Source organism: Manihot esculenta, chromosome 18, assembly GCF_001659605.2.
Source record: "Manihot esculenta cultivar AM560-2 chromosome 18, M.esculenta_v8, whole genome shotgun sequence".
Classification (NCBI taxonomy): domain Eukaryota; kingdom Viridiplantae; phylum Streptophyta; class Magnoliopsida; order Malpighiales; family Euphorbiaceae; genus Manihot; species Manihot esculenta.
Genome location: NC_035178.2, coordinates 1,214,779 through 1,226,175, shown reverse-complemented (window position 1 = coordinate 1,226,175; position 11,397 = coordinate 1,214,779). Strand labels below are relative to the sequence as shown.

The 11,397-nt window shown below is 40.3% G+C and overlaps 1 protein-coding gene across 2 annotated transcripts; it reads right to left on the bottom strand.

Moving 5' to 3' along the window:
• Nucleotides 1–4,426: 4,426 nt before the first annotated feature.
• Nucleotides 4,427–7,928, bottom strand: LOC110607064 (ribonuclease P protein subunit p25-like protein). 2 transcript variants are annotated; one of them, XM_043953636.1, is made up of 9 exons: nucleotides 7,796–7,928; nucleotides 7,519–7,641; nucleotides 6,952–7,032; nucleotides 6,744–6,832; nucleotides 6,549–6,623; nucleotides 5,711–5,772; nucleotides 5,574–5,633; nucleotides 5,214–5,396; nucleotides 4,427–4,783 (listed from the first exon to the last, which is right to left on the bottom strand). In XM_043953636.1, the coding sequence occupies exons 2-9, from the start codon at nucleotides 7,639–7,641 to the stop codon at nucleotides 4,701–4,703; spliced, it is 756 nt and encodes a 251-aa protein (XP_043809571.1). In that variant the 5' UTR covers nucleotides 7,796–7,928; the 3' UTR covers nucleotides 4,427–4,700. The 2 variants fall into 2 exon arrangements, with proteins under 2 accessions (XP_043809571.1, XP_043809572.1); XM_043953637.1 differs by lacking the exon at nucleotides 4,427–4,783 and adding an exon at nucleotides 4,930–5,130.
• Between the last annotated feature and the right edge of the window lie 3,469 nt (nucleotides 7,929–11,397).

The following is an 11,397-nucleotide window of genomic DNA, read 5'->3' as shown; positions in this document are numbered from 1 at the left end:
AGTCTCTCATAAGATGCTCAGTGGATCCACACCTGAAGCATGCCCCTGTTAGTTTTCTGCAGGGTCCCAAATGCCTTCTACCACAGTGCTCACATATAGGGTATTGTCCCCTGCCTGCACTTCCTGAACTGGCTACAGAAGTACTAGTTTGCTGCCCAAACCTCCCTGCAAAACTCTGCGCTAGTGGCTGCCTTTGTCTTTGTACTTGACTCTGCCCTGATGACTGAGCACCTCTTTGTCTCTTCATAGGTGCTTGAGAGGCTGAGGATTGCCCCTGCATCTGGGTTTGCCCTCTCTTCTGTTGCCCTTTCTGTCTCCAGCTCTGTTCTTCTTCTTTTATCTTCTCTATATTCAACGCTGCATTTACCAGAGTAGAGAACTCTTTGATGGAATGGGCTGCCAAAAGCACCCTAATGTCATTATGCAAACCCTGCTCAAATGTCTTACATTTAGCTTCCTCTGTATGAAACTATGCATTCTTGGCCCTAGTAAACCTCAGTGGGAGTCATAGATAGCATAAGGGTATGGCATGCCATATACAGTGTAGCAGTACTGCGCCCTAATGGGCTACATGATATGATCTTATCGACACATTATGTGTCATACAGTTTCCCGGCTTTTTAGCCATACAGGCACAACATTCGGCCCCCGGGCCATACAGTTTGGCACTTTGTGCTATACAGATACAGTTTTCCCTTATCTAGCTAGTTGATCCTACGAAGAGTTTATAGGGGCTAAGATTGAATTATATGACTTGTTAATGCTTTGCTAGCATGCATACAAGATGGTTACAAAAATATGAATAATCTTACTGCTATAAAATTTAGTGACCTGATTTGTCCACTGACACATAAAATATTTATGTGCTTTTATATAACATGATTTCATTATATATGTCATGATTATTCCTATTATATGTGAATGAGTATATATGTTGTTATTCACCCACTGGGCATAAGCTCAGCGCATTGGACTTTTCCATGCGCAGGTAATAAATAGAGGAAGCAACAGTTAGGAGGTCTGGTTCTGCATCAGCACAGAGACATCATCATAACCAGTTGTTCACAAGATTTGTCCAGAGGTTGTTTATGTTTGGCATGTACATTAATAGTCTACCAAGAGTCTGTAAATGAGTATTGTAAATAGTATGAATATAAACAAATGTGTTTACTATTTTAAGTTATTATGTTCTATTTGTGGTTTTAATAGTGTGAAATGAGTAAATATTGAAATTTTATGACTAGTTTTCACAGGGATAATTGCTAATAAACAGGGGAGACTTTTGCGGTTTCTCCATTTAAAATTATTTTGTGAATCAACATGCATTTAAACAAACTAAAGAAAAATTTATAAGGTCAAAGCTATCTTAAGTCCATATATGTAATTGCATATAGTATAGTATGTGGCATCCTTTACTAAGTTATTTTATAGACGGGTAAGGGGTGTTACAAGAATAGTCGTTCACCTCTTCATTTTCTATCAACTCTCTTGCCCTTCGCCCATGAATTCGGGCCTCCGGTTCTTCCTCTTCTCCAGCATTGTGGTTATTAGTTCGGAGGCGGGCAGAGGTAGGTTGGGGTTCATCGATTCTGGGTTCCTCCATTACTGGGAGTGCGTTTACTGGGGTGCTAAGTCCCCTTTGTTGCATTATCTGGCCCAACCAGTGAGCAGTGGTTTGTAGCTGGAGAGCCATGGTTTGAATGTCTTGGTTAGACAGGGTCATGGTGGGAGTATTCCCTGCCAGGCTTGGCGAGTGATTAAGAGAAATAGGTGTTTGGTTATTCAACGTTGTAGGGCTAGAAAAGGAGAACTGCTGCCCATCTTGGGCAGAGCTCAGGTCATTTGGAATATTAAGGTTACTGTCTTGGTGGTTTGCCATCGTGGATCTCAGTGGGTTTTGAAAGTGAAAACTCCGGTGATGAAAAGATCTCCTTCGTTTCCCACAGACGGCGCCAATTGATGATCTGAGATCCAATTGAATAGGGTTTTACAAGGGTTTTGTGTTACTGAATAAGGCCTTAGCTTTCTGAGGAGGGGACTCCTCTTTTATACATTGTCTTGCTTGCTGGTGACGTGTAAAGGTCTTTCCAGGATTGGGCCACGCGTCTCTGCCATGCGGATTCGGAGGTACTAGGGTATCAGCCGCCTGCTCCATGCGTAACGGCCTCTGATTCTCCTCGTGCGTACGTTCGAGCGGATCTGCCAGGCTGTCTGGTGAATATTACTCCGGATCCTGGGCCGGGCTGAGAGTTGGGCCGGATGCTAAGCCTGAGTGGGGAGGGTCTGCTTCGTGCGGGCCGGGCCGACTTGAGTGAGGAAGATGGGCCGAGCCCGGCCTTGAAGATTGGATGAGCCAGGCTTGTTATGTACATCAGGTATGCGGGCCCCTACGTCGTGGGCCTTGGGCTGTGGTCAAGCCCCTGGTCTGGGGTGAAGGAATCCAGCGGTCATCACGGGGAAATCCTACTTCTATCGCTGAATTTCCCATAAGAGTAGCTAGGTTGGTAAGGAGAACTGAGTTACGATATGCAAATAAAAAGAAAATAAACTGAGAAATTCTCAAGCTTCACGTACGAATACAATATAAAAGCATTAAGAGGTGATTGATCTCTTGAAGTAAAAAACATGACATTAGGAGTTAGATCATAGGGGAGAAAAAAGATTGGACATACCCAATTGCACATCCTACATCTTAATTAAGGAAGAATATTCCTTTTTAATGTATAAATTTAACAAAAAATATATTATGTATGCATATGGAGGATGGTAGGATACATTAAAAATTTGAGATTGCTCGGAATTCCTTCATTCTATCTCTTATTGAGTAGTTGATTGGACCATCCCTTAGGTTTAAATTCTTTTAGTATTGAGTTTGAGGGTTTATATACATTTTATTTAATATTTTATAATTATATTTTATTTGATTTTGTAGTGGAGTGATATGTTTATAGTCCAATTCTATGTGGACCTAGACAAATGAGGTCGACTTATCTATATACTTGGCCCATTAAAGGTAAACCCTAAAACTAACTTCGTTACAGGGTAAGCCGATAAAACCTCAAAACACCTATAGAACTCGGAGGCTTTCAGTTTCAGAAGAGGGGAAGAGGGAATAGACAACTAAGGATATATGCTGCCGGAAAACAACCCGCCCTACTTCAGATTTCATCTACCTCTTCTGCAATTTCTCATGAAAAATAAGCCTAAATATAAACAACAATTAATATTGAAAAAGCAATAGAAAAGGAATTTCTAATTCAAATAAATTTTAGTTTTCATGAAAAAGAAAAGATAAATTTAATAATTTCACTAATAAATATTGAATGTAACCGAAAATCATACATCATATTCGATTCTTAGAGAAAGTATTATTAAAGCAGAAACTACAAAATAGGCATAAGAGGATATTAAGTCAAATGAAAACCTAAATACAATAAATTATTATAAAATTTATTTTCGAACACCTTACTTTATTAATACATGCCGTTTGTTTATTTTACACTAATATAACATTTCTTTTATCGGTAAGTAATCTTTTCAATTAATTATGTAGTTTATTTACAAGTAACTACAAAACAAACTAAAGCCGTGTTCAATTTCTCAAGGGTTTACTATTAGTGAATAAACATTACAATAATTTTTTTATTTTATTAGTAGTTAATATAGCATTTTATCTTCCTTCCCATTTATTGTTCCTTCCATATGTACAATAAGTTTTTTTTATTTCCCCAAGGGATAAATTTATCAGGCCACAAAGGCTAGAAAAATACAAAGATAATTCTGGTAGGAAGGATTACATCTCAAAAAAGAATTTATTAGAAAACGTCTACACAATTTATGTACCATCTTATTAACTGATCTTTTCACAATAAAAAAACCAATAATCAAACAAGAAAAAGCTAAATATAAACAAGTACTTCACAATCTTTACGGTCAGAATCACCTTCAACAATACAATTTAGTTTTGCCATATTCTGTTACGAATCAACATATTCTGTTACGAATCAAAAAGAATCATCTTCAACAATATAGTTTTGCCATATTCTGTTACGAATAAAAAAAAAATGCTTATTCTGTTACGAATAAAAAAGAGTGCATCTCCCCACACCTGCCCTTCTGTTTAAATGTTTTATTCACCTTCCGTTTTACCTAACGAGTCATGCCACCTAGTTGGTTGGAGACATAGCATTCATTACCCAAGTTAGAGTTGTCGCAAAGCATGGGATCATTTTATTTCCTAGCGGACATATATTCAACTTGTAGGCTGAATATCAGAAGGGGCTCTCTTTCTTCACCAATTTACTTGAGCTTTTGACTAATATAGTGCATTGCCTTTGGGAGAGAGAATGTAATAGAACCAAGCATTGATTAATATCATAAAAAAGGCACATAATCAAGCACTAGATTACCAAAGTGGGCCCAAACAGAAAAATAAAAGAATGCACTGCTCAGAACAAATAAAAACAGTTACAATTGCTCAAGGCTTCATGCAACACACTAAACCTAGAATTCCTCGAGGCAACAGTTTCAAGCTACAAAGATTAGTCTACAGGGTTACACATGAATGTCCTAAAGTTAAAAACTCCTAATTCTGACATAACGCAAAATTTGGAAAAAGGAAATAATAATAAAATATGATATTGGATAAAGGCATCAAACATGGTCAACAGCGCTGAAAAAGGGAAAGCCAAACGAGCATCTCATGCAGCTGCCTGGATCGGCCCATTAGATCTAAATCCACGGCCCCTTCCACGATTTCCCCTCCCTCGGCCACGACCTCGACCTACAACATAATTGATCACACTTTCAACAAACCACATACATACTTCCACATGACTGACAAAGAAGTGTTTCGGCAAATCTAATGGCACCAGTCACATCTCTAAATTCTAACAACAGGAAAGATAACAACTACCACAACCACCTCTTGACAACAAATCTCAACATCACATCTATATCAGCCGCAGCATCATATTGTGAATCTTATTCACACAGAGGTCACTTGTCATTCTCACACCACTAGCATGACAGTTTTACAGGTCACTTTTAAAAACTGCTTATCAAACCTTTGTTTGAATTAGAGTATGAAATTATGGGTTTGACATTCCAACATAATCCGATATGAAGCAGCTGTAAAAAAAGGATAAAGTCTCGAGTATGCACTAGAATCCATAGAAAACAGGTAAAAAGGTACATTGGGGAAAAAGATGTACCACGGCCTTGAGCAGGTGGATCATAATTGTAGCCTCCATCTTGCAGCATGTCCGCATAAGGTCCATTGTATCCCCCTCTCCCACGGCCTCGGAAACTGCGTCCTCTTCCCCTACCCCTACCTCTAAAATGGCCCCTGTTGCGGTCCCAACCACCATCTTCATATTCAGGAACAAATCCATTTCCTGAAGTAAGAATGGTTCTGTTAACATAATGAAAAAAGTAAAGTATGCACAACTAATCTAGGTTTAAATGCAAGGAAGAATCATCAACTGCTGGTATCACTGCAATTAAACCGCACAATCAAATGTCCAAAGGATAGTTTAAATAAAAGCATGTGATCAAAAGCCATTTAGACATACCTCTGCCCCTTGCTCTGCCTCTACCACCCCGACCCCTACCTCGACCACTTGGTGAGCCCTCTGCAGACAAAACTAACTATAAATGATATGCAAATTTGGATAATGCAGAAAATTTGTACACTATAAACAAGCACCACCTCCTTCATAATCAAATTCTGCTGATCCCTTCACCAACTCTGCAGGCAAAGGAGGCTGGTACCTGAAAAGGATAGTGTTCATAAGTGATAACAGATTTGGCATTAACAATAAATTCAACTGTCCTAAATGACCCAAATGGCGTTATTCTTTTGTTCCAGTTGACACAACTTAGCAAACAAGAACATCATGAAATCTTCTCTCTGCCTCTCTCTCTCCATATATATAGGCGTGTGTGTGTGCATACATATATATACATATAACAAATTCCCCCCCAAAAGCAAACCAAAGAAACATGAAACTGTAGTACTAATGCAAAAGGCCATACACAAATTTCATAATCAAATAAGAGAAGATGGAGATCTGCTTTTAAACTAAAAGATTGTATGCGATGCTATGAACTATGTCTTATTACTATTAAATTTGTTCCCTCACATCAACTACATATGAAAGGTAAACAAATAAAAAGACCACTAGAAGGAAATCATATTAAAACCACGATACATATAAATTTTTTAGGCAGCAGTAGCATATTTGCATATCAAAAACTAAAATATTTTTTTAAAAAATTTGGATACGACCACACTTCATTGTCACAGCATTATTCACAAGGAAGAAAGACTCCAAAAACCAATAGAGAATGCATGTCAAGAACATAGAATCTATGTTACGAGATGCAACATCTGCAGTTAGCGCACACTCAAAAAATTCAACATCACAATTCACATCCAAAAAACTCAGCCTGCCCAATTATGCTCTCACGACTTCAAAAAAAAAAGTGCTATGAAAGAATCTAAAGTATAGAACAAACTGCTTTACATTAGTTCTATACAAACTCACCCAACAGCAGATGTATTCAGTTCCTTCTTGGAAAGGGTAATAGTAATCATTGAGACGTGCCTTGTGGTTTCCAAACTGTATTGATAAAACACGGATCATTGTCAGCCTTTTATTAAAAATAAAAGCAACATGCATTTTCTTCTTAAAAGAAAAAGAATAATAGGTATTGAAATTTTCTTTCTAGACTATTCTTACGGAAGGAGGCCTTCCTCAATGGGCTCCCATGTATCAGTTATATCTGTGGATCCAATTGCTGTGATCTGATGGAGACCAACAATTCTTCTCTGCATTACAAGTAGAAAAGAGTATATAGCCGTTAATGACTGAATTAGAACAAGCTTAGTGATTAACTTCTAATAAATGTGAAGAGGGTGGGGGGTTGGGGAGAGAGAGCAAAGAAAACCTTGATTAACTCCACTATAGTCACAGTCTTGTTGATGGCTCTTCCCATTGCTTTGAACACAATCTCATTCGATCCTTTTTCCTGCAAAAATAGGCATAAAATAACAAATAGGACAGGAGGATCATAGCAACTTTAAACTATTAAACCAAAAATCAGAGAGAGTTTAGACTCTCAGCTACCACTCTAGGAACATGCACAATATGCATCACATGTTCCTCTACACATAATTTGAGCTGTTAGCACGGAGTGCAAGTTGAATAAGACAATAATCAACATCCAGATTCCAGAAAAGATCACTGTGATTTCTATTCTAGGACTACAAGGATTAGCAAAATCCTAGCAGCTTAAAAAATCTAAATTTGGGCTCTAAATTTTCACAAACGCTTTGAATTACACTGCACGATCGAAGTTTGAACCTATCGTTGACATGTATATCAAAAATCAAACTATAATACTCCTAGAGACAACAAAAAATTTCCAGCATCAATTAACATCCGATGTACGCAAAGACAGAAATAAAAGAGGGGGGAAACAAAGCTGAAAAAGAAAATAGCCGAGAAAACGTACTTGAAGCAAACTCATGGCATATGAGATATAACTGCGCATCCTTCCCTGACTAGTAATACGAATCTCATTCTCGTCAATTGGTGTATCAGCTTTAGGCTTCTCCACTCTCTGGTACCGATCCATCTACAGTGAAAATTTCTCAAATATTAACAGAAGCAAAAACATAAACAAGCTAAAAATATCCAAAAAAAAAAAAAAAGATGAACAGTACTTGAAGTGAAGAATCAGAGGGAGGAACACGGAAACTAGGGTTTGGGTGGATCTGAAAGAGATATACCTTGAAGATTCGGAGATAAGTTTGCTCCGCCAAGAAAGAGCCCTCTTCTACGGCTTCGTTTCTTCTTTTACGCCCTAAACCGCTTGCAGCTGTGTCCCCTATCTTATATACCAGCACCGTTCTTCCAAAACTACCCTAACCAACTCCTTTTATCCGGTTCAAATCGGTTTCCCTCGCCCAAACCGGGTGGGTGTGGCTTTGTAGACTGCCACGTTTTGAACACCATTAATTTGACTTAACTATCAAATCTTTCTTAAACGCAGACTTAACCAAGGTGTGCTCGACATTAATAAAAGAAAAAATTATTTTGTAGTTTATGAGATTTAACGTAATTACAGATGTGGCTTTGTAGACCGCCACGTTTTGAACACCATTAATTTGACTTAACTATCAAATCCTTTCTTAAACGCAGACTTAATCAAGGGTGTGCTCGACATTAATAAAAGGAAAAATTATTTTTTAGTCCCTGAGGTTTAACGTAATTAACACTTCGGTAGAACTGGCCAGAAGACCAGTAAGGGCAAGCAGGCGTGGGTCCGAAGCCTCTGTAATGCCGCCGAACATCCGCTCCTTAATGATTTCGACGACAATGCTCGCAGGAGACTGGTGAGTGATGTCCTCAGCGTTCAAAATGTCGTTATCAGGAGCAGACAACAGGGGTACTACAGAACTATCTTTCTCCTTTAGAGGAGGGGGGGCAGGAGCTAATCCCTCGGAAGCTTCCTTTTCCTTTCCAATAGGAGGAAGAGCTGGAGCTGATCCCTTGGAGGCCCTGGATTTCTTCCGAGCAGGAGCTGGGGCAGACGTTTCAGGGAGGGCGGGACGTTTGTCCCCAACCTTTTTTGCAACTCCCCCGTCATTAGTAAGATCAGATCCAACATCCCCAGTATGGGCCTCCTGGACACCTTCGTCAATAAGAATAATCTCCTTGCTCTTCCCTGGAGCTTCCTCCTCAATAATAGGGATCTCAAGCCCCACCTTGGGAACTCCCTCCTTAGCAACAGTGGGGACTCCCAGCTCCGTACCAGAAGCGTCCACAGGAGGAATGGCGGGCTCCGCCCTTGCCAGCCCAATGTCCACAGCCACATCAGAAATAATTCTCGGAGTCTCCTCCGCTCTCTCAGTAGAACGTCGAGGTTGGGAGGCTGGAGAGGACAGGAGAGCTGAGCTCGATCTGCTGCGATTAGAAGGCCGAGACGACTTACTACGTCGGGAGCTTGGTCTAGAAGCTTGTGAGGAAACCAGAGGAGGAGGAGGAGGTCGGGTAACTGTTCTAGAAGAGATAACCTCGGCCACCCTCTGCGTAGCCTCCCTAACAGATTACCCAGCTAGGAGGGCGTCAAGAGCAATGTCCATGCTCTCCCGAGACAGTATGAGGTTCTTGGGAGGCTTAATCTGATCCATCTTCACCTCGGAGGCTGCAAAATTAAAAATCAAAGCAAATCAGAATAACTCTGAACAAAGGTCGCGTAAAGCAAAAACTAACACAGGCAGATAGAATAAGATACCCACGTCCTTAATATCCCTAAGGTTGGACACGAACAGGCACTTTTCGACGTCATACTTTCTATCCACAGAAGTCAGTCGAAGGAACCCGACCTGCTCGGTAAGGCCCAACCGGGGGAGGTCATTGCAACCCAGGGAGACATCCTCCCAGTCAAGATTGAGCTCCCAAGCCAACCCCGTATTCTTCATCAACTCCACCACCAGAAACCCTTCTACCCAACCCTTGATGGAGTCCTTGTAACCCGTGAAAATGGATAACCCTCCGCGAGGGGCAAAATAATAAAATTTTTGGCTCGCTTTGACTAATCTGAAGAAACTGACGAATAGATGAACCGTGGGTGTAAATCCCCAGCTCAGACACACAGACTCAAAACAAGACATGAAAAGAATGGAGTTAGGGTTAGCATCCGAGGGGTAATCTCGAAATACTGAAAGACCTCCTTGAAGAAAGAAGAAAAAGGGAAGGACAGGCCGTACTCCCTCTGTTTGATAAAGAAGACCAAGCTGACGTCCTTTTGAGGGTCGATTAAGCCAGGGGGAGAAGGATCGGGAAGAACAATCCTCTCATTCCGGTAAGGAGTCCGAATGTGGTAAAGAGGGGTATCCAGATATTCTCTAGAGATGAAACTTCTAATGTTAGATGGGGTGATGCTAGACTCCAGGTGGACGACATCGGGGAGACTAGAGCTATCCATGGCAAAAGAAGAGGCGTACCTGGAAAATGATTAGGGCAAATGAGCAGAGAAAAGCAAAAAGAGCGGTAGAGCAGAGAAGAGCCAACGTTCTGGGGAGATTGACGGGAAGTGAAATTTGAAATAATAAAAAGCCGAAAGGATGTTCCAAACAGTTTTGTCCTTAGGCGGTGCGGTCATGATGACTCTCGGTATTTACCCCCTCGTGAGTCGGGCAATAACTGACGAGAAGGTAAAGGGGCAATTGATGACCGCTGGATTTCTCCACCCCGGTCTGGGGCCAGGCCCACGATACCAGCCCATTATCTAGAGGCCCTCAAGCCTCACATATGCATCGGGTCCGATCTGCTCAGCCTTGAGACCGGACTCCAGTTAGTCTCTTCAACCAGGCCGGCCCAGCATTGTCGGCCCAACGAACAGATCATCTCTGGGTTCAGTCTCGATTCCTTCTGGGCCTAATTGTAATCTCATCCTCCGGCCCAGCTCAGAACCAGAAAGGAGTTCAGCCCCTTCGCCTTGTGGGACCATCCGCATGCGCGCCTGGGGAGAATCAGGGGCCGTTACGCTTGGAACAGAGATCTGATTCCCTCGTACGTCCGTATCAACGTAGCAGGGACAGGTGGCCCAATGATACACATTCTGTTAACACGTCACTAATAGACAAAAAGGAAACATATAAAGGATAAATACTCTCCTCTAGATCTAAACTTTTCCAGTTTTACAGAACCCATTATAAAACCCTATTTTCTGGATCTCAGATCATCAATAATTAATGCTTAAATTGCATCTTTTAGTAGTTGGATTTCTCTATGTGGATACAACTAAAATAAATAGTGATGCATATTTTGATTCTATCTCGAACAAAGCTGGTTTTGGTATCATTGTAAGAAATCATAATGGAGTTCTTATAGATGGTCTTCATTCTTCATGGACAACCTCTTCTTCCCTTGCTGTTGAAGGTTTAACTCTCAGGTAGATTTTGTTGTTTGATGTAAATAGAGGTTTTGTAAATGTGATTTTTGCGTCTCATTGTTCTGTTATTGTTTCCTCCGTTGCATCTCTTTCTGCTTATTCTTGGGAGCGGGATATTATACTGATGGACATTCGTTTTTACCTGTATAATCACCAGTCTTTTAGTGTGATTTACTTTTCTAACAGTGACAATAGACCTGCTGATTGAGTAACTAAGAAAGCTAGAGTTGGGGCTTTATCTTTTGGTGGGCTTTATCTTTTGGTTGGCTTTATAACCCTCCACGTCAGTTATTGGATTTTTTTATAATGATATTCTTCATTTTAATCAGTGATGTAATTTTCTCTCTTTATGGCAAAAAAAAATTGATTTAAAAAAAAACTTATATTAATAATTTCAAGAAATTAAAAAAAAAAAAAAACACTTGGGATGAA